Source organism: Martes martes (assembly GCF_963455335.1).
Source record: "Martes martes genome assembly, chromosome: 4".
Taxonomy (NCBI): domain Eukaryota; kingdom Metazoa; phylum Chordata; class Mammalia; order Carnivora; family Mustelidae; genus Martes; species Martes martes.
In genome coordinates, this window is record NC_137891.1 from 16921983 (window position 1) to 16948868 (window position 26886).

The following is a 26886-nucleotide window of genomic DNA, read 5'->3' on the forward strand; positions in this document are numbered from 1 at the left end:
TGGCATAAGGCCGACTCCAGCCTTAGCCCGCTGTCCCGCACACTCTCCCACCCTCCCATGGTGACGGCTTCTCACGTTCCAGTCTCCACTCCCGTCCCCCCTCATGCGGGCCTTCCCTGCCCCCGTCACTCTCAGCCCCAACAAACCACAGGTTAGCAAGAGGCAAGCCCTGGGGACAGCAAGGCCCTTGATGCCATCGTATAAACTCTCTCCAGGCCGGGGGCATATCTGCTTCCATCCACATTGGCTGCCCAGCTCGTGGCACCCCAAAGGGCCAAATTCGGGATGAAATACATGAATCTGGGCCCTTCTGGCACGGAAACCAAGGCTGGCGTCCCAGGACTTGGGCTAGAGTAATTCAGCAAGGAAATGTGAACTAGACGTTTCTCCACACCGCGGGGAGGCTTCCCGGAACAGCCCTGCCGGCTCGCCCTGGGGGGCGGGGGGGGGGGCACGGGGCGGGGCGGGGAGGGGGCGCGCTGCGAGGTGCTCCCAGCATGTGTGTTTGGAAGACAAGTCGGGAAGCGCCCTTCGCGAAGAGCAGCGCAGGCCCCTGACTCCGCTGGCAGATGGCGACCGGCCATCTCCGGAGGCCTGGCGGGCTGACTCGGCTGTCCGCTGTCCCGCAGCGGGACGGGACAGGACAGGAGTGCTGTGGGGACAGACGGGCACAAGCAGCAGGGATGGACAGAGCAGCCCGCGTGGACCAGCCAGGCCCCATGCGGCGGGACTCTGACCGCCGCCGCCCCCCCCGAAGTTGTGCGTGGAAGCCCTCGCCCAGCACCTCGGAACGGGCCTGGATCTGCGGCTGAGGCCTTGAACGGCCGGCGGCAGTATCCGTCATCAGTGGGGATTCTCTCAAGCAGCAGGACCCGCACCGTGCCCATCTATGCCTGCGTCCCTAGCTCTGTCCGTCCGCCTGTACAGACAGCTTGAGTACGTGAACCAGGTACACAAGTGTGGAAGCTGGCAAGCCCCAAGTCCGCGGGGTGAGGGGACAAGCTGGGGACCCGGGAGAGCCCAGGGTGCAGCCCCGGTCCAAAGGCCCACAGGGTCAAGGCCCCGGGACAGCCAGGGTTTCAGCTGGAGCCTGATGGCAGCCGAGACCCGGGCCCCCCTCTAAGCAGCGTCCGGCAGGAGGAAGGCTGTCTTCCTGGGGAGGCCCGCTGGGCTTCGCATTCGCCCCAGGCCGTCCAGGGGCGAGGCCCGGCACCGTGGGGATAGCCTCGCTCCCCCGCCCCGCAGAGGAGAGAAGGAAGGAGCAGACATGCCTCAGTCCAAACCCCCTGAGCTACGAGGAGGAGGAGGAGGAGGCTGTGTCGATGCCCGCGTGTGTGTGTCTGTGGTGTTTATCCTCTCCCGCGACAGCTTTGCCCACACACAGACGCTCCCCGGGGGGAAGCTGAGAAAGTGAGTGACAGTCTCTCTGTGCCCAACAACTGCTTGGACCAGGCCCAGAGAACGAAGAGCTGGAAGATGAGGCTCAGGCCCTCCCGGGAAGGGCCAACAGGCTGGGCGCGGGGAGCTCCCGCCAAGGCGAGAGCAGCAGTGGGGGGACGAGTCGGCCACGCTGAGCGTTCGTGTCCCCTGCAGGACCAAAGCGCCTTGACCTGTCAGTGGCCATTCACTGGGAGCTGGGACCAGCCGGGACCGAGGTCAGGGTCCCTTGGGCCAGCAAAGCATCCTGGGCCCCGGGGGCTCTTACAGGACAGACAGGGAGATGAGCGATCAGTATCTGGTGAGGCCCATAGGGACACAAGGGGTAACTCCCAGGAGAGGCTCGGGGGACTGACCCCTCTGGGGGGTCCTGCCTGTGATCCTACGGGTGGATAACGTGATCCCTGACCCCTGGGCTGGGGTATGCATTTGGCCCTCCCTGAACCACCCCCGGGTAACACTCTCAAGCTATTTCTCTCATTCTCTCGTGGGCTTCCTGGGGGTGGCCCATGGGGGTCGCATGGTGCCCCATGGCTGCTGCAGAATTTCACACTGTGGCAGAGACGCCGTGTGTCTAGGACGGCCCCCAGCAAGCAGGGCGGCCGAGGCAGGTGCAGGGGTGATTCTAGCCTAGAGCAGAGTTCAAGATGGGGCAAACTGGGTTTGGGAGGATTGGGAACTTGGGTAAGGGTTTATTTGGATCTTTGGTCACTCTTGTCGTGTGTGTAAAACTCTCCCGGTGTCTTGGGGTGAGAGCCCAGGGCTGGGGTCCTCGGGAGGCCATCCCGCAAATGGCCCAGCCTCACGTGAGCGTGTCCCCACGTCGTATGAGGCTAGGCTGGCTCGTGATGCAGTAATCAGTGACCGCAGGTCTCGCTCGGTGGCTTACGCAACAGAGGTTTATTTCTGGCTCCTATGACTTATCCACGGCGGGGTCGGTGGGTAGAAGAGGGAGGTCCTGCCCTCCAGAGTCTCCTGGGAACCTGAGCCGGCAGAGGGGCTCCATCTGAGGCGGGCTCCTGCCTGGCCAACCGCTCCCAGGCTCTTAAAGTTCCTGCCTGCAAGTGACCCTCCCTTCTGCTCCTAGTCCATCAGCCACAGCAAACCGTGGCTAACGCCCCGGCAGGCGGGGGTCACGAGCGACAGAGTGTCCAGGGGAGGACATTTGTGAGGCTCTCGGGAGGCCGCGGCGGGGAGGCTGGCTGGTGCACAGTGATGGGGGCAGGAGGGCTGCCCTTCTCCACCCAGACTGAGCCAGAAGCAGGCAGAAGCAGAACGGCCTCAGGGGCTCGTGGTCCCTCGAAAGCGTTACCTTCCCGAAGCTTTCTCAGCAGACTGTGGAATCCAGGTTAGAACCTTCGGCAGCACCCGACTGCTCTAACCTCGTTACGGCGGTCAGCCGGAAATCAGCACATCAGGGCCAGGGTTTAAAGAACCTTCAGGAACCAAAGGGATGTTTCTTTTGTTTTGTTCTGTTTTTTTTGTTTGTTTGTTTGTTTGTTTTTTGCTGTTGTTGGAATTTCAGAAATTAGGGAGGAAAAAAAATGAAATGAGGACAGGAATACTATTTTAAAAGAAAACAGAAGCGAAGACACCTTTGCCTTTGCCAAACACTGGACAAACACAAGGATGGGCTGAACGGAGGTACCCTCTGGAGAGTGTGACTTGGGATGCCGCGAGCTGCTGGGTTCCGAAGCCAGCAGGAGGAAGGGCTCTGTCCTCCCAGCTCTCTGTGGCCAAGGCAAAGCTGCTGAGCCAGAGACGAGCAACAGAAAGACATTTGCTGAGGTTGGTGGCAGGGGGAGGTCGTAGGAACAGGAAGATGCAGGGCGCCTGGGTGGCTCAGTCGGTTAAGCGTCTGCCTTCAGCTCAGGTCATGATCCCAGGCCCGGGGTCCTGGGATCGAGTCCTATGTCTGGGCTCCCTACTCAGCAGAGAGCCCTTCTCCCTCTCCTTCCTGCTCGTGCTGTCACTATCTCTCTCTCTCTCAAAATCTTTAAAAAGAACCAGGAAGATGCTTGCAGGGCTTCTGTGCCGGCTTCCATCAGGCTGCAACAGCCTGGGTCCCAGCCCTCCCTCCACTTTTAACGCCCTTGTTCGTCAGGTCTTGTTAACTGTCACTTCTCTGGTAAGTGTCCCCTGACCTCTCCAAACTGGGCTGCGTGGTCTCCCTGTGCTTGCCGTATTCCTTGTATCCCAGCTAGGCTGTGCCCTCGAGATCTGGGGTCACCTCCGGAACAGAGGGCGTGCTGTGAATCTGACGTGAATGAATGATGGGGCTTGGGGGGCCCGGCATCCTTGCTTCAGGCGTCAACAAGCCAAATGGAGGCCCCTGGGTCTGACCGCAAGGCAGCCGCAAGGTCAATGCTGATCCTGGTTGCCTTGGGCTGCCCTGGGCAACTGCTGCGGGGCCATTCCCAAATCCTGACACTGCAAGCCCCTGGGACTGGCCCAGACTCAAGGACCTCGAGATCAGCCCAAGGCTCCCCGAAGCCAGGACCTGAGCTGATGAACGGCCTTGCCCAACTCCATCCCCTAGACACTTTGGCTTGCCCCATCGCTGGGGGCTACAATTTCCACCGACCCCACGCTACTTAGAGTGGTACACTAGGGGTTTTAACCCTCACTCATCAGGCCCAGGGATACCTCAGCATTATGCCTTTACCACCTCTACCAGAAACATCCTGAATGTTCCCGTACCTTTTGTAGAGCAGGCCATTCTCGGGCACTGGGAAACAGGAGTACCCTGGTCACACAATCTACCTCTTAGTGCCTCAGTTTACCCATATGTCAACTTGGGCTGCATCTGCCTCTTCTTACATTACACAGATTCAGGAAACATGATTATTAAAGCGCCGGCTGCTCTTTGGAAGAAAAGGACTCTATTTTCATGCTTTTGGCCTCTAGCTCCCCACGCCCCACTTCCCTGGAACTTTCTCACATGTGCTCCGTAGGCCAAACTAGAGCGGAAACCCCCAGGACTGGTGGGTGTTGGCAAGTGAATGGCCGCAGGCCTGGGAACAAACGCAGGCCACGATGTTGTCCGAGCACTTTTAGTTCAAAGGGAAGCAAGTTCAAAGCTGCTAGTCATTGAGGGGGAGGTCCTTGGGCCAGACAGTCCCGGCGTGTCCAGCCCCGCCCCTGGGAGGGCTGCTGGGGGAAGCGACCCATCAGAAATGAGGGGAGGCTTGTAGAAATGGCCTCCAGATGTGGGCCGTCCTGGGCACCAAGCCCAGCTGCTCCAGCTGCAACCGCGTGGGCCCGTAGGCGTTGAGGTTGCTGTAGGCAGCTGGCGTGCTGTCGTGGGGCCTCAGCGAGAAGGGGGCCTGTGGGCTCAGGGCCCCCCACGGGCCAGGCTGGGGCTGAAGCCTGAGGGGCAGAGCGGGGTTGGGGGCCAGGGGACTGCTGGGCCCCGAGGACACCGACAGACTCTGGTTCTGGGGGTTGCTGCCCGTCGAGCGGCTGCTGAAGGGGTTGGAGGACGTGCGGTCGCTGGCGGAGCGGCTACTGCCACTGAGGCGGCCGGGCGGGGGGCTGTGGCCTGCTCCGGGCTGCAGGGGTGCCACCGGCCTGGGGGACTTTGGGCCCATCACAGGCTTGGAGGAGGCATAGAGGTGGCGAAACTCCTCGTCGAACAGCTCCACCGCCGGGCCCGTAAACTTGGAGAGGATGTTCCGGTGGACGTGTCCGCAGAGCCAGGTGAAGCTGTGGGGGGAAGAGGAGAGTGATGGGTGGGACGGGGAGGCCTCGCGAGTCCCCCTCCCCCACAGCACCCCCCCCCCACACACACACCACAGGCTCCTTCCGGGGAAGCGGGCTCATGCCTGGCGGGGGGGGGGGGGGGGAAGGACTTAACATTAGCTCTCCCGCCTCTGGCCTGCTCATTTCATCCCGCAGAGCCCCTGCAGGACGACCTTGGTACCCGCGTCACGGATGGCAAGACCCACAGCGCAGAAATCAGCGCAGGCACCAGACTGGATCTCTGGCCTCAGGGTTCCCTCCTGGTGCTCAGATCCTGGCTCTCCTGCTGAAGCCCAAAAGGGCTAAGTGAGAGCTGAGTCCCGGGGTCCCCAGCTCTGTGCTCATGAGTCCCCTGGCTGCTGAAGCCCCCTGTGAAATGTGGGAACCCCTGCCTCTTCTAACCAAAGAGGGGTCTGGGCAAGGCAGCTGCGAAATATGGGCCGCTCCTCCATGGGAGTGGGCTTGGAAGAGGGAACACAAGGCGGGCACGGGGGAATGGGAACGACACAGCTTGCGTGCACTTGGCCCAGACACCGAGGCACATGGGCAGAGGCCTCGACCCTCCCTCCATTCACTGGTTTTAAATGAAAACAAAATGCCAAAGGCATTTATGGATTGCTTCTTAGGATTCTTTGATTTAACCAAATTCCTTTTTCTCTCTGATGGACAAGTCTCCTCATTAACCACCCCCCCAACACACACACCCCCCCCACTCCCACCGAAAACCCTTGAGAAGGCCTGGTGAGAGCACAGAGGCTAAAAATGGGCACCCAGGCCTGGAGAGCAACCATGGCAGGGTGGTCAGAGGGAGACACGGTCACTCAGAGTGGGGGGGATAGGAATGACCTCCAACCAGCGGTCTCAGCCCCCCACCCCCACCCCATCCACCAGCCCAGCCTGCAGAGTCCCTGCTCTGAGAGGTGGGGTGGGGCCCACACAAGGCGGGGCCAATCCTGGGAAGAACAATGAGGCTTTGTTTACGCCTCATCCCCATCCTGGAGCCACCCACACACCCAGAGAGGTGAGCCAGCAAGGGCACCGGGAAGGCGGCAGACACGAGGACAGTGGGACTCCTGGCTACGCTAAGACGTCAGTGGCCTTGTGTTGTTTGGAATCAGACTAGATTAGGCCAAGCAACTGCGTGCTTTGCGCAACAAAACAGGTGCAAGGGTGCCCTGGCAACTTTTCAGGCCCCCACGCCCCCTGTGCCCTACACCTCAGCAGGGGCCCCCCTCAAGTCCCTTGGTATCCCTGTAGACCCCCGCACCCCCGTGCACCACGCTGGTCTTCTCCTTCATACTCTGAGTGGCCTTTAGTCCATGCCGGAGCTTTTACACTTCATCACCACCTGCGGTAGGAAATACATGTCCTTTCTATGGCTCTTTGGTCCTTTGTACGTGGAACTGACTTCACCACAATCTTTGGCTCAAGGCCCGCTCTCATGACTGGTCTATTCCTGGCCTGTTTTAATTTTTGTAGCTATTTATTAATTATTTTATTTTTAAAGATTTTATTTATTTATTTGACAAAGATCACAAGTAGTCAGAGAGGTAGGCAGAGAGAGGGGGGGAAGCAGGCTCCCTGCGGAGCAGAGGAGCCTGATGTGGGGCTCGATCCCAGGACCCTGAGATCATGACCTGAGCTGAAGGCAGAGGGTTCAACCCCCTGAGCCACCCACACGCCCCTTATTAGTTATTTTAAATAATGTAATAAGTACCGACAAACCAACCACCTAAAATGAAAAGTTACCTTCTAGCCATATGGTCTCTCCCAGAAACCTATTGTCCAGGTCCGCCCCCCACAAAAGAGCGAATCATTACCCTGAATCCTGTATTCCAGTTCCCATACTTTCCTTTCTCTGTTAAAAAAAAGTTTTATGGGGTGCCTGGGTGGCTCAGTGGGTTAAAGCCTCTGCCTTCGGCTCCGGTCATGATCCCAGGGTCCTGGGATCGAGCCCCGCGTCGGGCTCTCTGCTCAGCGGGGAGCCTGCTTCCCTTCCTCTCTCTCTCTTCCTGCCTCTCTGCCTGCTTGTGATCTCTGTCTGTCAAATAAATAAATAAAATCTTTAAAAAAAAAGTTTTATGTATTCTGGAAAGAAAATATTTTAGTTGTTTTTAACATGTATGTAATATTTTGGGGTTTTTTTCCTACTTAATATTATATTACTAAGATTTACCCACGTGATCTCTGGTTGCTGTACCCCCATCCATTTTTTACTGCTGTATAATATTTCACAAGTGGCTAGATCACAATTTACACCTCCAGTCTCCCACTGACAACCATTCGTGTTGCTTCCACAGTATTTCCGTTGTGACCAGTGCTCTAATGAGCATTCTTACACATGTTTTTACTGTCCCGTGGACTCAGTCTCTTAGAAATACCTCTAGGAGGGGAATTCTATAGAACAGAGCTTTAGCGGAAAATTCCAAACTCTTTTGAAAGTCATTATATCGACTTGCAATCCCACCAGCAACGTAAAAAGATCGTGTGCATCCAGCATTTGGTATTGTCAGGTATTTGCTACTTGAAAAGGTATAAAATGGCAACTCATTCTAGCCTTTATTTACATTCTTCCGGTCACAATGCAGAACCCCTCTTCGTGTTTTCCCACGTGCTGGCTCCCGGCTGAAACGCCTGCTCCCGCCTCCCACCTGCTCTGCCCCCTGCTTCTTTGCTCTTACGATCCACAGGAGTTCTTTGTGGTCTTTGACACTAACCTTGCGAGGGCATCATGAAAACCTGCTCCCACTTTGTAACCCGACTTTCACTTTCTCTCAGGGTTCTTTCAAGAACCAAAGTTCTTCATCGTAGTATAGTCGGATTTAGCAATCCTTTATAGTCAAGGCTTTTTTGTGGTCTGTTTAACACAAGAGAGGGGCGTGGGGGGGCACTTGGGTGGCTCAGTCGGTTAAGGAAGATGCAGGACACTTAGGTGGCGTGTGGGGGCACTTGGGTGGCTCAGTCAGTTAAGCGACTGCCTTCAGCTCAGGTCATGATCTCGGGGTCCTGGGATCGAGTCCCACATCAGCGGGAGCCTGCTTCTCCCTTGTCCTCTGGCTGCCGCTCGCTCTGCCTGTGCGCGCGCTCTCTCTCTTTCTCTCTGACAAATAAATAAATAAAACCTAAAAAAAAAAAAAATCTGCTTTTGGCTCAGGTCATGATTTCAGCATCCTGGGATCAAGTCCTGCATCGGGCTCCTTGCTCAGTGGGGAGCCTGCTTCTCCCACTGCCCCTCACCCACTTGTGCCCTCTCAGTCAAATAAATAAAATCTTAAAAAAAAAAAAAAGAGGGGTGTCTGTGATAGGACACCCAGTCCTTGTCCAAAGGTCTAAAAGATATTCATCCATTCTTTTCTACTAAGAGTTTTAAAGTTTGTTTTTGACATTTCAGGCCTTTTAATCTATTGGAAGGTGGCTTTTTGGTCTTTTCTTTTTGGGGGGAGGTGTATGTGTGAAGTGGAATCAAATTTTCTGTGTGGGGAATTTATTTTTTTTCCGGTTTCTCCTTTCCCCACCACTCTGACACGCCCCAGAGACATCTGGGTTTTCTGCTCTGTTCCATCTGTCAGTCTGTCTGCCCCTCTTCCAATGCCACATTGTCAGGATTACTCCAGCTCCACGACACAACCTGATCTCTGGCAGAGCCAGTTCTCCCTGCCTGTTCTTCAGACTTACAGTGGCTAATCTTGGACAAATACATTTTACATCATCACCCACTCACATGTACAAACGCAAACATCACACAACAGTTTCCAGAACATTCCTTACCTCAGTGTGCCCTCAGTATATTTATTCTACCCTATTTCATTATCAAAAAAAAAAAAAAAATTCCAGGCATCATCCACCAAATTGATTTCATGTCCTGCTAATGAGGCACAGGGTTTGAAATACTTTGTTCCCCTAGCTACACTGGATGGCCAGGACCTTATGTGGACTTTCATTAATTTGTTCACTCATTCATTCAGCAAATATTATGGCCATATAAAATATTCAGGCACTGGATGAACTGTACTTCATGCCAGGAACGCAACAGAGAAGAAAACAGACCCAATCCAGGTTCTGACACCATGTTTACAATCTTGGCTGAACAAGTCCAGAGAGAGGCTCTCTAGGAGATTATCTGGAAACTATAAGGTAAGGAGTTAGCAGATTAAGACAGCAGGAATGACCTCTCCAACAGAGGGAATACACAGCAAGTGCAAAGGTCCTGAGGCCTGAAAGAGTATGAAAGACCTGGAGGAACACAGTGGGCCTACAGCACAGCGGAGAGGAAGGAAAATCCAGCTCAGGCAGAGGCCAGGGTAAGCATGAATTTTTTTTCCCCCTAATTGCAGTGACAAACATGGAAGGATTTTAAGGATGCAAGTAATTTGATTTGGTTTATATTTAAAAATCTTTCTGTTCCTGGTAGAGAAAGCTCAGAGGTAGAAGTGCGGGTCAGGGCAGGACCGGAATCAGGGCCCGTTACGTTCTCACGCTGTGCCCCCCAAGGCCCAACCCCAAAGGCACCAATGTCCTGGACCTGCCAGCAGAAGTGGGAGCTCTGGTTGACCCTGAGCGGTGCACCTTCTCAGCTCATGCCGATCTCAGAGCACACACCATGCCACTCTGCAGCTCTTTACCCATGTTTTTTGATAACAGAGAAGAGCTCTGTGTGCTATGCTGGGGTAAGACTTTCTACAAGAGCTTAAATGTTGACATGCACACACACACCCCCCCCCCCCCCACCTCACCCCTCAGCTGAGGATGTGGACGGAGCTCTTCAGCTTGGGAGAACTGTCTACAGACGGGGCCAAAACATCTGAAGCCAGGGACAACTGCATTGAAAGAATGGGATGGAGACTCGTGTTTTGTTTTCACCAGGGACAACCCTGAGCAACCCAGGGAGAAGCATCTTGCACAGGCTGGCGAGGAGGTCACCTCCGACTGCTGAGTACAAACCCAGTTGTAGGTGTCCTGCCCCCTCTCCGGGAGCTAGATTCTTCGGTTCTCAGGAATGGCCCTGTGTGTCTTCGAGCCCACTGCCACCCTCCTCCTGGCACCTCCTGTGTCAGGATGACAAGCCCAGAAGGCACTGGAGAGCTGGAGATCCTCACCAAGGAAGCTGGTGACCCTGGGTCAATCACCTACCCTCTCTGTACCTCAGTTCCCCCATCTGTCAATTGGAAGAATAATGCCTACTCCAAGGGTTGTCGTGATCAAATCCTTCCTAAAGGTCTGATCACACCTGGCCTAGGGCCTGACGCAAAGCTCAACAAGGTTGGTTATGCTTCCTTCCAGCCCTATCAAGGATAAGCTCTCCCCCACCGCACCTCAGCAGGATGAACTCCACAAGGGCAAACCCAGATGAAAATGAAGAGGCATAATTCCCCCGATTGAAAATAAGAGGAGACACTCTCCCTCCTCTGTATTTTCTCCTTCAGAATTTCTTTCTCTGTCCCTGAAGACAGAGGAGGGATCGGAATGAACAGGCCTTGCTACATGTCCCCAGTCACTACCTTTAGCTCATACGCCTTTGCTCCACCAGATTTTCCACAACTTCCCATGACTTTCTACTCTCCATCACACCTCACAGAAAAATGCTCAGGCTTAACCATTGCTTAGGATCATTTCTCTAATGAGGTGCCACGCCACGTAAAACTTACAAAAAAGTCCATATGCTTTTCTCGAGTTAATCTATCTTTTGTCCAATTTACAGGCCCCAGCCAGAGCACCTAGAAGAGTAATAGGAAAAAATAGGTATTTTCCTTCCTATATAGTAGGTGTGGGGTTTTGCTGGAGATGAGAAAAGTATTTTGGAACTAGACAGTGGTCACAGTCGCACACATAGCGAATGTACTAAATGTCACTGAATTACACATTTAAAATGGCGCATTTTACATGATGTGAATTTCCCCATAATAACCAAAGAAAGAATGAGAGACAATTCCTCAGCTATGGTGGGCCCCTGACTCCAGGTTTGGGCCTTGGATCTGGGGCAACTGCCCTGACAGAGATCTGACTCCTCCCATCCTGGTGATGAGCGAAGTCGAGTGGCAGCTTAGTTAAGGTCAGAGGTCAAGGTCAAAGGCCTCAAAGTCATGACATGCAGTATGAGGCTGAGCTCCCACCCAGAGCCTCATGGCTTGATGCCCAGAGGCCTTTGTCACTCTCCAAGGAAAGAACCAAAGCCGAGATGGTGGCTCTGGCCACTTGGGGAGAGAAGCCCAGCCCCACCGCAGCCTGTTACAGAACAAGTGCACGCTGGGTGCCAGGCCCAAGGTTCGGAGGCCTGTGGGCGCCCTCTGGCACAGGTGCCCAGTGAAGCAAAACAACGAGGAGAGAAGCTGTGGGTGGAAATGCACGGGAGGCTCAGTGACCCCTGGATACCGGAGGTGTCCCCTCAGGGCTGTCCGTCTCAGAGCCCCTCCTGACAGAGGAGTTACGAACTGGCTTCCTCCCCCTGCAGCCGGACGGCACCTCACTCAGCTCCACACGGGCCACTGCACAGCCGGGCAAATGGCGGCGCAGGGAAAGGTGGAGAGGGAGCCAGCGGGGAGCCAAGGGGAGCTTTACCCAGCTCGGCCACCCCTTCCCAGGCTTGCTTCTCTCCCCCAGCACTCTCTCTGTCTCTTCTCTGTACTGGTTTTCTTTCTTACTTTTTTTTTTTTAAAGCAATCTCTACACCCAACAGGAGGCTTGAACACAACCCCAAGGTCAAGAGTCACATGCTCTACCGACCAAGCGGGTCACAACTGGCTGTTGTTTACCTCCTTGGTTTGAATGGGAGCTCCAGAGGGGCACCGCAGCCTTGAAGCATGCCTGGTATGTACCCAGTAGATCTCTACAGAATGTCAAATGAATGAAGGAACAGAGAGGTGCAGTGACTTGCCCAAGGTCACCCAGCCAGGAAGCTGCAGAGCTGGGAACTGAATCTCTGTTGTCTGACTTCTAGTTGAGGCTGCTGCCACGGTCAGTCCCCAGCACCAGCCTTAGGTCCCAAAGAGTTTGGACACACTTCTGAAAATAAAACAGGACGCAGGCACACACATACACACAGAGCCCAAAACGAACTGCACAGCTTTACCGGCACGCCTGAGACAGCTGAGCAGGGAAAAAGAAGATTCCGTGTCCTACCGCAATCTGCAGGGAAACGGGGAAGTGCCTTTCTACCCCGAAGCGCCCCCCTGCCCCCCACCTGCCATGAAGGGTCCAGATGTCCGCCTTCTGCCCAGGCTGGTCCTGCCTCCGGCCTCAAGCACGTGATGAAGTCCCAGCTCGGCCCGAGCAGCACCCTGGGGGCCGCCGGGCAGGGATAGGTGCCTGAGCGGCTGGGGCTGCTCTGCGCCAGGCTCAGCCTTGGCCTCCTCGAAGCCTTCGGCAGGGGAAGCCCAGTGCTCACCTGTACGACCCCGACAGGACATATCTCCAGTCCGAGATGATGAACTTCTCCTGGATTTGGCCGGCGAACTTCCGGCCTGATTTGGCACAGTACACCTCTCCTTCCACACTCCGGATGGAGATGTTCTGTTGGAAGGAGAGTCGGGGTGTCACCCACTACTTCCGTACATACAGATACATGTTTGCCTAAGAAAACATCTGGAAGGACACGCAAGACACAGGCAGGGATAATCCCTAATTCATAGGCTCATCGGCTATTTTTGTTTTTCTCTTGGCCGAATTTTCTAAATTCTTTTCATTGTCCTGACATTATTTGAGTCATGGGGGGGGTGGGGGAAGGGAGGAAAAGGGAGATGGTAGAATTTAAACAAAGTGGCAAACCGAAGAAAGAGGTGGGCCTAACACCCAGGGAGCCCTCCGTCTAGGCTCCCAGGGACCACAGAGGCCTGGCAAGCCCAGCCTTGCCTTGTTAGTGGCTTTAGCGACATGAGTCCCCGACCCCAAGCTGGTCAGAGGCAAGTGCAGTCAGAGGGAGCACCTTTGTGGAGACCTCAGTGGGCCCTCGATTCTCCTAAGGAAAGCTGTGTCCACAACCCAAATCATGGCCCCATTGGTCCCTTCTCCCGCCCCAGGGACACCTGCTGCCCCAGGCCTCAGCCAGAGCCCTTGTGAGGCTGGAAAAATGAAAAGGTGGGTCAAGCGTGGGGATCTCTGAGACGGGTGGGATCCTGCTGGGATCCCGTGAAATGTCCCTGGTCTCTGGGCAGGCTCTGGGCAGGGGATGCCCAATGCTTCCAGCCTCTCCGTAAGCTCTGTGACACGCTGAGAGGAGGGCCACATCCCGCCGTCCCTTGGTGGGCAGAGGACTGGCAGGCGTGGCTGGAGTGGGCCACGGCGGCAAGGCCTTTGCTGATGGCCTCCTGTTGAGGAGGTGCGATCCAGGTCAAGCTAGCCCGGAGGCCTGCGGCTCGGGGAGGCGCCTGAACTTGGCTTCGTCCCAGGCAGTGAGGAGGGCAAGGGCAGGAGAAAGGGAGGATGGCGGGGCCTCCCGGAGGCTGACGGGGCTGAGCCAGAGCCAGTCACCAAGGGACCCATCCACCCGTGTGCTGGTAAGCCCTGGGCGGTCCTACGCTGGGCCTCGAGTCAGCTGCCCTAAATCTGACACGACGAGAACCTATCTCTGGGTTTCTTTTCTCCTTGCCAGAAGAGGGAAGTCAGTGGGAAGCTGGGTTCAGTCCAAGAGGATCAGCTTCCTGTCGGGGCTGTGGAGTCCTCCGCGACGATGCTGCCCGGGCCTGGGAAGCGCGGCCACGGGGCTTCTTCAGCCGAGAGATCAAGGCACATGCGGCACCGACTTTGGCTCACGAGACACCCGTGGGCCCCTTTCAGTTCCCGGCACCCCTGGATCTTCGTGAGGCCAAAGAGCTGTAGGCAGGGGTGACGGCAATCTCTTCACTGTCTGGTCCTGCGGCCTCCCCCTGCTCTCTGGCTCCCTGCTCCTGCCATCTTGGAGGCCACGTTTTCCTTATGGTGTAGCTGCAGGAGGAGGGAGGGCTGTCTGTCCTACGCTGGCCTTTGAGCAAGAAATAAACCTTTACTACGTTGAGCCATTGAGATGGGGGTGGTGGGGGGTAAGCACGGCCTAAGCTATCCCATCCTAATACAAAATACCTTCTGGATGCTCGCCGGGGGCCCTACCTTGAGGTGGCTGTCAGAGATCTGGACTTTGTCACACATCTCTTGGAAGAGCGTCACACCTCCCTGGTCCAGGAGCACACAGACGAACACCCCACGCTTGTTGGCCGCCTCTAGAATGTCACAGAAGATCTCCACATCGGTGAACACATCCATCAGGATGGCCAGGACCTGGGCCAGGGCAGAGGGGTGGAAACAAAAAGAGTCAGGGGCCAGGAGCGAACTGGTTTCCGCTGAGCTTCCTAGGTCCCGGTGGGCCGAAGACAGCAGCTGCCCTTGCTGGTGCTTTGGAGGAGACAGCACGAGGTGGGGGGGCTCGGCCAGGGCAGCACTGCAGGGAAAAGAGCTGGAGCGGAGGCCTCCCCGCTGACTCCATCTGTCCAACCCCACCACAGCCCCCGCCCCGGCCTCGGAGCCCGCGGCCGGAGCGCAGCATGCAGGGAGGAAGGAGGCAAAGGCAGAGACCGGGCACAAGGAGGGGAGGAGAAGGGCAAGGGGACGTGGTCAGGCAGGTTCGGAGCTGAGGCCTGGATGTCAAGTCCCGGCTGCTCAGCCACGTGGTGCTCGAAGGCGCTCCACGGCCACTGGTTTTCCAGTGTTTTTAAGCCTCGGCATACTGCCTCGAACAAAATCCCTGGGGAGACCCTAGAGAGAGACAAGACAAGGCAGAGCTGCCCCAGCCGGATGGACAACGGAGTCCTCCTGTAGCCTAACAGAACCATGGGGAGGAGAGAGCCCCAGAAATCCAACAACGGAGGGGGAGACGTGTGCAGACCCGCTTGCCAAGGACCCAGACCTCCGCCTGCCAGCAGCACCCCAACTCGCAGCAAGCAGTCACCTCTCCTGCACAAGCAACGTGTTTGGGCGGGGCCACTGCCAGGCGCCTGATTGGGCGCGGGGCGGGCACATCACCAAGACCAGACCAATGAGAGCACAGCATCCCGGGCTGGCCCAAGATTGGCCCAGGACCGCTCACATGACCTAAGTTATTCTAATGAGAGCCGGCCCAGGACTTCTGCCGGAACTGGGGGAAAAGAGGCGTTCCTGCTGCGCGGGTCGCTCCGGGAGTGGAGTGTGAGCTACGGCTGCTAGCAGCCATTTTGCCGCCACGTGGCCGCTGCCGCCTGAGAACGAAGTCAGCCCCAGGACCAAGCACATGGCCAGCTTCACTCGAGCAGCGTTCGAACATCTGGTTTCAGCCATGTTTTGAAGCCAGTCCCACCCTCGACTTTCCCACTGTAGATGTCAATGCATGCTCCTCTTCTTGTTTGGGGTTGTTTTCCACGATATTGTGATTTAGAAAAAGAAACGTGTATTTGATCTTTGTCCCTGTTTCGGGCACCAAGCTCTAAAGCCTTTGGCATTTCCTAAGTGGTGAGAGGGACAGAGATGAAGGTCCTTTGTTATGCTAACGAGGTGACTTTCCGATGGGGGCTGGTTGCCAGGGGAACCTACTAAGTGATTAGAGGGTTGGAATTTTCGGTCCTTCCCACCTCCTTACTCCAAGGAAAGACAAGAGGGGCTGGAGGTTGAATCCACTGCAAATGCCAGTGATGTAATCAGTCGTGCCTGTGTAACGAAGCCCACCTAAAAACCCAAGACGACCGGTTCAGAGAGCTTCTGGGTTGGTGATTTGGGGAAAGCAGAGTGCTCAGAGAAGGCATGGAAGTTCCATGCCCTCCCCATACCTCGCTGTGTGCATCTCTTCCATCTGGCTGTGCCTGAGTTCTACCCCTTATAATAAACTGGTAATCTAGAAAGTGAAATGTTTCTCTGTCGTGAGCCACTCTAGCAGACTGACCAGGTGCAAGAAGGGGGTCGTTGGAGTGTCCAGTCTGAGCTCCAGACTGGCATGGGTTGGGACACCCAGCTGTCTGAGAATTGCTCGTTGGTGGGTGACCCCCACTCAGTGGGACTAGAGCAGAATTAGACGGCTGTCACCCAATCAAAAGTCTGTCCTAGGGGCGCCTGGGTGGCTCAGTGGGTTAAGCCGCTGCCTTCAGCTCAGGTCGTGATCTCAGGGTCCTGGGATCGAGCCCCACATCAGGCTCTCTGCTCAGTGGGAAACCTGCTTCTCTCTCTCCCACTCCCCCTGCTTGTGTTCTCTCTCTCACCGTGTCTCTCTCTGTCAAATAAATAAATAAAATCTTAAAAAAAAAAAAAAGTCTGTCCTAATACCCAAATCACGGCATATTGACAAGTGGATATGGCAGCCATTAGCAATGATAATTATAATGGTCACATGAAAACTGTGAGACATGGTGAAATGTTGAAACAAAACTGTTGTATGATCCATGCTTGACACAGGTGTATTAGCAATGAATGAATTCAGTGAAAAAGGACAGCAGAGCACAAGATGATAGTCTGTCCAGTATGACTGCGAGTGAGGGAAAGCGGTGTGTAGACACATTAGCAAGTACAAGGCCCAAACTAGTGGACAGGTTTGGACTGGGCACTATGGCAGTTTTCAACATTACCTGTAATAACGTTCCATCATTTTTCTAATAATTGCTGTGTGTGTGTGTGTGTGTGTGTGTATTATATAGAGAGATATACATGCATTCTATAGAGATATATATGGATATACAGATATATATGTATATTGACCATCAACACCTGGGAAGTAGCCAGGACAAGAAGAGGGTCATTGAAACAGACAAAGAAGTGTCTGGTACCCACATGGAGCTGACTTCCTGCCCAGATGATGTGACTGTCTGGACAGGAGTAGGAAGTCAGAAAAGATGTTCTAATAGGGAGGCCACGCTCCTTTAGAACCATGGCCCTGTTAGCGCACGATTGTCTCTACACATTTAAACTTACAGTGCCAGCAGCAACCCAGGCCCTCTCTGCTGGAAGAGAAATGCTTCCTCCTTGAGGGCGGTGTAGGTGAGAGGGACGCCTCTCTCTCCCCAGGAGGTCAGTAAATCCTCCCCAGTTGTGTTCCAGCAAGTCCTTGCTTCCCAGAGACAGGGCTGGTGACAGACTGAACAGAAAATCAGCCATGTTTGCCAATAACCCCACATCGTGATTAAAGGGATGCTTGGAAAAACAGGCTCATGATGTCTAGGTTTATCCTGTTGGCCTCCTGTTGGCTCCCAGCAGATTGACTCAAGGCCCATAATCTCTTCAGTCCTTACAGGGTGTCTGTGAACGAATGACGACCTCCCTAATCATATGCCCCCATCCTGACTACCAAAAATCTGTGCACGTGATCTCCCTTGGAAAAAGTCTCCACAGGTGCAATTAAGACTCTCAAGTCGAGGAGCATCTGGGTGGCTCAGATGATTAAGTATCTGCCTTTGGCTCACGTGATAATCTCATGACCCCGGGATCGAGCCCCACCTAGGGCTCCCTGGTCAGTGGGGAGTCTGTTTCTCCCTCTCCCTCTCCCTCTCCCCCTGATTGTGTGCACTCTCTCTCAAAAGAATCAATAAAATATTAAATAAAAAAAAAGACTCTCAAAATGAGATCATCCTGGATTATCCAGTGGGCCCTAAATCCAGTGGCAAGTGTCCTTGTAAAAGACACTCCGAGGAGACACAAGGGAGGGGGGGCACATGAAGTCAGAGGCGGAGGCTGGGGTGAGGTGGCCACAAGCCAAGGAACGCCCGCAGCCGCCAGACTCTGGGAGCAGAAGGCAGGACCCTCCCCGAGAGCCTTCAGAGCAAGGAGGGCCCCGCTGACATCCCCATGTTAGGTCTGCCTTTCAGAGCAAGGAGAGAAAAAATATCTCTTGTTTTAAACCACCAGCGGGCTGGTAACTTGTCTCAGCATCTCTGGAACACTGAGACGGAGGGTGTCAGTGTCCAGACGACAGTGCTCTCCCGGGGTGTTAGGGCGCTGTGGCTCCAGACCCCACGCTACTGGAAATGAGCTGAGTGCCTTCGGACAACTCACTTACCCTCTCTGGGGCTCAGTCTCTTTACCGGTAAAACACCACTCAAAAATAGAGCACTAGCTATCATTCAAGCTGCATCTACCCTGAGCCCAGATAATATAAATGAAACCAGGTGCAAAAAGTAAAGGTTTTTATTCTCGTTTGACTATGATTTTTATGGGCCTTGTGAGCAAGTATGAATCATGTTAGAATAACGCCGTGCAAACATGTTTTAGTCCAGGTTGTAGAAGAGGATTAAAAGTAGTGCGACACCTCTAGGGGCATAAAAAAGAAATAAAGTAGGCCAGTCCGCTGGACCAGCACGTTGGGGTAGGGTTGACCGAGAAGAAGGAAGTACTTCCGCCACCCCTCGCTAAAGAAGGAAGCCCAGCCTGGCAGGCGGGCTTGGCAATTTGAGCAGCACAGAGCCCCAGGAGCCCTGCTAGGGGAGATGCTGGTCCCCTGGGGCAATCCCCAGAAGCAAGGGTCATCCTGTGGGGACCTCAAATCCTGGCTGAGAGTCCCTCGCCCCCTGCCGGACAGGTGTGAGCTCCCCCGGGGCTGGAAACCCTGCTGCTTCGGGAATGGCAGGGTGGAGGAGGGGAGGGGGGTGTGGGTCCTACCGGGGCCTAGCCTACTGGGGACAATCTCACCCCATCCCCCACTCTCTGCCTCTACTTCTCTTCTTGCCTCTTTCTCTTGTCTGTGCTGAGGCTCCTTTGTTTTCTCCAAACGACAGCCATGGCACTGGCACCGTGGAGTCAGCGGGAGCGGCCTTTTATGGTTTTGCAAATCTCCCCGCTATCTGGCCTGCCAGGAGCCAGCTGGCTTCTGGGATCTGCTTCTGCAGCGATGCGCTGCGCTGGGCTGCGTGGGTGGCGGAGTGGGAAGGCCGGCCGGCCTCTCGCAGAGGACCGGTTAGAGAGGACATGACCTCCCAGGCCCGCTGAACCCATCTGGGAACCCTCAGGGATCCTGACCACACTCAGGATGCATTCATTGTGCTGTTTCCATCTTTTAGAATGCCTGTCATCCAAGGCCAGCTGACACCTTGCTAGAAGCACGAGACGCACACCAAGCCAACGGTCCCCCTGCTCTAAATGACCCCAGGGCCATGTCCCGGACCACGAGCCCAGAGCCTGCTGACATGATTCCAACTGGCCACTCCTAAGCTGCTCGCCCTGCCTGCCCTCCCTTGCCTGAACAAGCACAATAGGGGCCTGTGCGCATGCATTCCCCGCGGGCGTCCCCCCCCCACCCCCGTGCTTCCTGTGTGGTCCGGCATGGCCTGCTCTGCCCCCTGCTTCTAGGGAGCTGTGAGCAAAACCTTCTTGTTTCACGCCGGTCATTTCCATACCTGTATGTCTTCCCACCCATCCCTCTGACACCTCCTGACCTTTGCCTGGAATCCCTTTCCCTTCCTCTCTGCCTGACCACCTCTTACTCAGCCTGTGAGACTCAGCTCAGAGGCCCCCTCTTCCAGGAAGCCTGCCTTAGTCACCCTGTCCTCCCCTCCCAGGCACAGAGGCTTGCTCACACCCAGGGCTGCCTCCCACTCCCTGTTGTCTTCTCCTTCCCTACTTGGGCAGGCAGAGGCAGGGAGCTCTCCAGAGGGAGATCGGCCTCTGGATCCGTTCCGCCACCCTGGGTGCAGGGCCCGGCTAGGAATTAGGCTTTGTGGAATAAAGGAATGCGAGCATGGAGGGAAAGGAATTCCTGCTAGTTTAGAAGTGGAAACTGGTCTGGAAACCACGGAGCTTGGGCTGGCTCTGTGTGTTTTCCTCTCAGGAGGCTGAAGCCACAGGGGGAACATGCAAACCTATCGACTCTCCAGCTCTGAGTGGACAGGACAGCCTGTGACTAGGTTCCCACCTCCCTGGCATCAGGGCCTGGGACAAGAGGGCATGGTGGGGACTGCGGCAAAGGGGACTTACCCACCAAAAAGGGGGTCTTGGTGGGTCACCACTCAGGGAGCAGAGCCGGCTCTTCCCACCTGCTGAGAGGAACTGGAAATGCTTACTTTTAGGTGAAATCCTCAGGTTTTGAAGTGTCATCTTTTTTTTTTAAAGATTTTATTTATTTATTTGACAGACAGAGATCACAAGTAGGCAGAGAGGCAGGTTGAGAGAAAGGGGGAAGCAGGCTCCCTGCCGAGCAGGGAGGCTGATGTGGGGCTCGATCCCAGGACCCTGAGATTATGACCTGAGCCGAAGGCAGAGGCTTTAACCACTGAGCCACTCAGTTGCCCCTTGAAGTGTCATCTTAAATTCATAACGTGCTGTACCAGTGAAACAAAGGATACAGGGCAGAGGGCAGGGCTTGGGCCCACAGAGAGAGGGAAGCCTCGCTGGGTGGGGAAGAGGGGACAGGGGAGGCACTCAGCGGCAGGGTGAGGGGTGGGGACTGCTTCACCCGCCCTGACTGGCTTCTTTCCAGGGAGCCTCACTCACCCCCAGAACTGCAGCTGTGGCTGAGAACTTCCCCGACACCACTGGTCCCTACCCCTCGGGTGGGTACTGACCTTCCCTCAGGCAGACCAGAGCCAGCCCTACTCTGGCGTGGACTCCGAGGCCTGGGGAGGTCAAGGCTCCTGCCCCAGATGAGGGGGTCCGCCCCGGGCAGTGCGGGCGCTCCTGGCTGCCTGCCTCGGCCCGTCGGTCCATTCCTGCTGCTGACCCGTCACGGAAACGTGAAATCCCTGAGACCTGAAAAGCCAGCGCTCCACCCATTGTCACCTTACCTAATTTTGCAGAACTGCACTCCTTCCCCCTCTTTCACACACAGCCCTGCCACCCGAGGCCAGGCTTTCCCTGGAGCCTTTAGGGTTCAGTGGCAGGACTGGGAGCCTAGCAGAAAAGGAGCTTAAATACCAGCTGGTCCTTTGCTGAGTCGACTCTTGTCCCTTTGCAGCTTCAGGAGGGAGGGGTGGGCGGCCAACGCCCCGTTCGGACTAGTCATTCATGCGGCCGGGGGAGAGCGAGCCGCCGTCCCCCCAGCCCTTCCCCAGCTGCCGCGGGAAGCCACCGATCCCATCCGATCCGGGGCAGCGGGAGAACTGATGACCAATGCCCGTCACTGTGCCTGAAATTCTACCGGCCGAGCTCTGGTCATGAGATATTTTTCTTTGTTCTTCTTCCTTTTTTTTTTTTTTTTTTTTATTTTATTCATTTGGGAGAGAGCGCGCATAAGCGGTGTGGAATGGCAGCGGGAGAGGGAGACGCAGTCTCCCTGCCGAGCAAGGAACCCCACCTGGGACTCCATCCCAGGACCCTGGGATCATGACCTGATCTGAAGGCAGACCCTTAACCCACTGAGCCACCCAGGTGGCCCTATTTTCTTCGTCTAAAGTCAAGTATTAAAATGTAAATATTCTGGGGAGAAACCTTCTCTGTGCCTCTTCTGTCTTCTGTCTGACCACCAGCTGGATTCAGGGGCTGCTGGGTCGTTTGTGGACACACGGGTCTAACCTGAGTCTGAGAGGACAAGGGACAAGCGCGTGTCTCAGTGGTGGCCCCTTCATTTGGAAGCACAGAGGTGAGGGGCCTGGCCCTAGCTGGGGTGGGGCAGGGGCGGTGGACAAGAAAGGGACTTGGGTGCTGCGTCCTGTGGAAGGAGTAGGCCTTCGTCAGGTGGAAAGCAGGGAAGGTGAAGGGGTCCCATGCAAACCTCCGAAGACTGAGCAAGGAGGGCCGGAGAGTCTGCAGGTCCCTAGGGACGGAGTGGCCAGAGCCGAGAGAGGAGCTGGAGAGGTTGCGAGCCATAAGGAGTCGCTCTTCCTACTGTGGGCAACTAGGAGCCATGGAGGGCTCTAAGCAGAGAAGGGACCCACTTAGACTTGAAGTATAGAAGTGCTCTACGGCCACACGGAGACTGGCTAGGTGGCAGTCAGGAAGGAAGAGGAGGGGCAGGCAGGAAGCGTTGGCGGGAGTTCCAGTGAGGGGGGGGGGTGGTCTAGCCCCGGACTGTGACAGGTGGGATCAGAAAGTCAGTAATCCAGGGCAAGACAGGCAATAACATCCGTGACCCCATCCTCAGCCCCAGTCTTCTGAACTCCATGCCTTGGGCAGGACCCACCCCCCCCTCCTCCTCCACCAGCACCCTTCCTCCCCCTACCCCAAGGCCAAGGAGACACAGCCCCCCGCCCCCCATACCTGGCTGGTCCGGGTGATGCAGCGGCGAATGAGGTCTCTGATGTTGTTGTGCTTGTCCGCCTGGAAGTACACGGTGGCGCTGGACTTCTCCTTCAGGTAGGGCTTCTGGGCTGAGGCCCAGGTGTGCAACAGGGTCGGCTCGCTGCCCTCGGAGGCCACAGGGAAATAGGTTCCTGATGGCAGGGAGCAGGAGTCCAGTCCCCGGGGGCTGGCCTCTGCCCCTCCTGGGGGCTCCGGGGCACAAGAGGGCTCCTTGGCCTGGGCCTGGATGTACTGGGCCTCCACCGAGGACAAGAAGTCGACCTCACCTTCCTGGCTGAGTGCCTGCCAGTAGGCCTCGGGCCCGCCATCCAAGAGGGCGTCTGTGGCCAGCCGGGCACTCTCATTGTCGCTGAAATCGGCCCTGGTCGGCCGGACCCACTGGCTTTTGACCTCTTCCAGGCGTTTCCGGATCTTGCCCACATGCCTCGACCAGCTCATGTTGCCCCGTACCCCGGTCGTGGCGAACAGAAGGCTGTGGCTTGAGCTCCCCCTGATATCAGGGCAATCGGGCCATGCCACAGTGGAGAAGAGCCGTGAGTGCTCCTGGGAAGCACCCGGCATCCACCTGCCACCTGTCACGCCCGCTGGAGGAAGTGATTTACCGCAGGGCGAGCACCACTTCCCGGGATCAGGATCATCCCCACAGCCAGGCCCTGGCTTATCTCAGCGCCACCGCCCTGCCCGCAGGCCGAGGGCCGGCTCTGTCACGCCCGGGCACACTCAGCCCTGGGAGCCGTCCTCTGCACTCATTGCACAACTCTCCAGAGCCCCGGCCTGCCGTGCTGAGCGGGGAGGCTCTCCCAGCACCCCCGGGCCTCGGCCCCTCCTGTGCTTCAGTTCCAACGCCATTGGTTCAAGACAAGAACTCCCCTGCAGGGGAAAGAGGTTTCCCTGAGACTGCGCCAGCCTGGGGAGGGAAGCTGAACGCAGGCCAGGCAGAGCTGTCCACCAAGCATGCTCCTTTCTTCGAGTGGCAACGAGGTCCCAGCCTCCGGTCCTCCGAAAAAGCTTTGCTCTGCTCCCTCTCTCCCCTACTGTGTTTGCCAGAGAAGCTCTGGTCTGGGGGCTGCATGACCTGCTCAGAGTACGGCCCGGAGAGGACCCTGTCACTGTGTCTGGGCCCGGGGCATTGGGACCTGTCATCTCCCAGCTGGAGGCGACAGGTGGCAACAGGTGTGTTTGAAGTATAGGAACACTAAGGGAGAAGGCTCGATTTCTTTCCAGGTCAGGTCATGGTCACGTCCATGTCGGTGGAACGCCATGTCTGTCTTTGGGTTCAGCCAGAAACAGACTGAGACAGGATTCAAGTATAATAAGTAGCTCGTTGGAAGGTGATTCCAAGAAAGGCCAATGGGGAAGGGAGGAGTGAGACAGGACGGGCGGGGAGCCCCCAGGGGACACGATTACGAGCAGGCCACTGTGGTGCACATCCAGGATTTATGAACAACAAGGGACCATGTGGGGTCATTCCCGCAGGGCCCCCTGGGAGACGGTATAGAGTACATCTTAGAATTTTGCGACCCAAAGGGTGAGAATTTATCTGCCAGCCTCCACCTGTCATCAGCAGAGGGCAGCTCCTGGGCCCACACTGACCCTCAGGAGGGGGGCCTGCCCTGTGCTCACCAGGCACGACGCTGAAGCCAGAGGAAGCATGTGGTCCGATACTCAGGGGCGCGGTCAGAGACTCACCGGAGAGGGGAGGGCTAAGGGGATGGTCCTCGGGAATGTCTGCTGAGAGAACTCTGCCAGAACACGGGGACAGTGGGGTCCTCGCATGGCTGGCATAGAGGAGGAGCCAGAAGTCTGTCTGGGGCTCATCTATTCTTTGGAAGAAAATGGCCGTGAGCATCTTTAAGCGGTGGCCCAAGTAGCTCGGTCCAGTAGGATGCGGTATTTGTAAAGGTACAGTCCAAAGAAGAGAAAAAGAGATTTCTTCTCTTCTTTTGAAGGTCATTGAAGAAATCCAGTTCACACCCTCAGCGACCCTCCCTTCATTAGATTTATCTAATCCCTGGACCCCTCCGGACGACAGGCTCACAAACTCTCTGCCCAGTGCTCTCTGGCTCCACGCCCTTCCACCTGTCCCTTCTGCCAACTCCTGCTGGTACAGATGGGCTTAACCTCTTCCCCACTTTCTCCTCTGAGCCTGCCTCCTCTCTGGCCCTCCTCAGTCCCTTCTCCCGTTCTGTGTCACCTATAGCCAGTGCCCAGTCTGCTGAAACCAACCTGGGGAGGGGAGTAAGGATGCCTGGGGTTTGTTCTGGGTCACACCCCGGCTGGAAATCTGACCGCGGCTCTCCGTGGCCTGCCTTGTTAAATACTGTTTCCAAGGTTTGCGTTGGAGACACTGTGTGCTTGAGACCTGTGTCGACATGCCTGCCTGACCTCTCTGACACTTGGCTATGCTTGAGTGCTCTCTGCAGGCTGGCCATCTGTGCTGAGGGAGACACTAATTAGTGGGCCTCATTTCACATGAGGAAACCAAGGCTCAGAGAGGTTGAGTAACTTGTCCAAGATCACACAGCTGCTGAGTGGCATAGCCTGGGCACTGTCACCCCAAAGCCCATGTGTTTTCCACTGTGCCAAATTTCATCCTTTCCCTTCTCCTCCCCTTTCCCCTTCTACCCTCAGAGCAAGCCACATCCTCTTACCAGTTCCAGAATGTATACAGGGGAGAATGAAAGAAGGGGGGTGGGTGGGATGGGGTTCTCCTCTCACCCAGGCCCAATTCTCTTTGTTCAATGAATAAATGATTGAGGGACCCCTGAAATGGTGGCCGGTCTCCCAGGCCTGTGGGGACTATTTATACCTGTGCACTTGCAGAGTAGTTCTCATCGAAGAAAAAAAAAAATCTGAATGGAACTTTCACCTGTAGAGCTGCTGGAAGAAGAGCCTGTTTCTGCTTTCCTTATCTCCATGCCCTCACAAGACCCAGAGATTCTACTTAAATCCTTCAGAATAGACAGAGATACAGTCTATGTGTGTTGGCACACCTTATTCCCTTATTTCTGTGTCCCTGGCAGACATGACTAGTGGATCATAGCACTCTTTCCGAAGGAACTGGGAACCATCCCTGTGCTCCTGGCAGACATGACTAGTGGATCCCAGAGCTCTTTCCCCAGGAACTGGGAACCAACCCTCCCTGCCCTTTACAGGGCTCAGAGAGAAGCCCTCCCCTGGAGGAATCTTGGATGTACCGCAAGCCCTCCATTTGCTGATGAGAGAACAGAAGTGCAGAGAGCGGACATCACACATCTGGTCGTCTGTGCAGGTCATTGGGGTTGTCCTCCCCTCCTCTTCCTCAGAGCCCCGCCCCTGTGAACCATTGCCATCCCCCTCCTGGGATTGTGCTCCTGGACTGGAAAGTCTGGCCAGCTGTTGAGCCACACCTTCGTATGATGAGAAATCCTTACCAAAGACCCCTGAATTACAGGCATGGTGGGTTGCAGAGGACTTACCTCCTTCCTGCCTTCCGCCTGAAGTGGTTCTTCACCCAGGAGGCATCTGGCAATGTCAGGCATTTTCGGCTGTCACAGCTATGGGGGTGAGGCTGCTGGCATCAGGGGTGTGTGATCCAGGGATCCTGCTGCATCCTACAATGCACTGGATGGCCTCCATGACAAAGAGCTAACTGGCCCCAAATGTCAATAGTGCGAGGACCCAGGCAGGTGTGGCCTGGACACCTCGGAGGGGATGACGGACCCTCGCCCATGGGGGAGGTCCGGCGTCCCGCCCTTGTTCAGCGAGCCCCCTCAGCTGGAAGTCCTTGCCTCCACCATCACAACTTGGTCCAAGCTTTCTCAGCGTCTGGGATTTTCTGGATTCTCACCTTCCCTGCTAATTCCCAAGCTGCTGACTTCCTTCCTCCTCTGAACCTACCAGGTGCTCATAGAACCGGCCTCAGTCAGTCTCGTACCAGACGTGCGCCTCATCTTCCCACGGCAAGGGAGAAAGTGTCATGCCTTCGGAACAGGCACAACTGGGTTCCAATGACACTCTGTGACCTTGGGTAGGTAACTCAGACGTCGTCACTGAACTTCACTGTTCTGTCCATATACTAACAGCTGACATTCAGCGAACATGTCCCGTGCACCATTCTAAGTGCTTCACATGTATGAACTCACTCAATCCTCATAGCAACCCCAAGAGTAGGTACTATTACCATTTCTGTTTCATGGGTAAAGGAACCCGAAGCACAGCGGTTGCCGAACTAACTTGCCTGAGGTCACCCGGCTGGGAAGTGGCCGAGCCAGGAGCTACAAGTGGGTCGTCTGCTCCCAGAGTCCCACCAGGTAGCCACTGCAGCCTTCTGCCTCCCTCATGGGGTGAACCTCAGAGTGCATGAGATTTAACGGGGAAGCCCTATGTCATAGGTGCTCAAACCTTGTTCCATTTTTGCTCCCCTTTTCAGCCTGACACAGCTCCAATATTTTTTTCTGAGCTTTTTACATAGCTGATATAGTAATCTACATGCAATTTTCTATCTTGCCTTCTTTGGGAGCGTAACAATACTCAGAGGTCTGTTTCTCATGTCACTCAAAAATGTCCATGCTTCCCTCTCCC

General features: G+C 55.7%; 1 protein-coding gene across 1 annotated transcript; it reads right to left on the reverse strand.

Annotated features, from left to right (window-relative positions):
* Positions 1-4305: 4305 nt before the first annotated feature.
* FAM83A (family with sequence similarity 83 member A) lies at positions 4306-22838 on the reverse strand. The gene is made up of 4 exons (XM_080800752.1): positions 22282-22838; positions 14257-14424; positions 12560-12684; positions 4306-5142 (listed from the first exon to the last, which is right to left on the reverse strand). Exons 1-4 carry the CDS (start codon positions 22759-22761, stop codon positions 4608-4610), a joined length of 1308 nt encoding a protein of 435 aa, XP_080656878.1. The 5' UTR covers positions 22762-22838; the 3' UTR covers positions 4306-4607.
* Between the last annotated feature and the right edge of the window lie 4048 nt (positions 22839-26886).

Excerpts from the sequence above, each read along its gene's own strand:
- FAM83A (XM_080800752.1), bottom strand. The coding sequence starts at position 22,761 with ATGAGCTGGTCGAGGCATGTGGGCAAGATCCGGAAACGCCTGGAAGAG. Across the intron at positions 12,685-14,256 it reads TCTCTGACAGCCACCTCAAG|AACATCTCCATCCGGAGTGT; the intron begins GTAGGGCCCCCG and ends TCCTTCCAACAG. Across the intron at positions 5,143-12,559 it reads GTCCTGTCGGGGTCGTACAG|CTTCACCTGGCTCTGCGGAC; the intron begins GTGAGCACTGGG and ends TTCCCCCCACAG.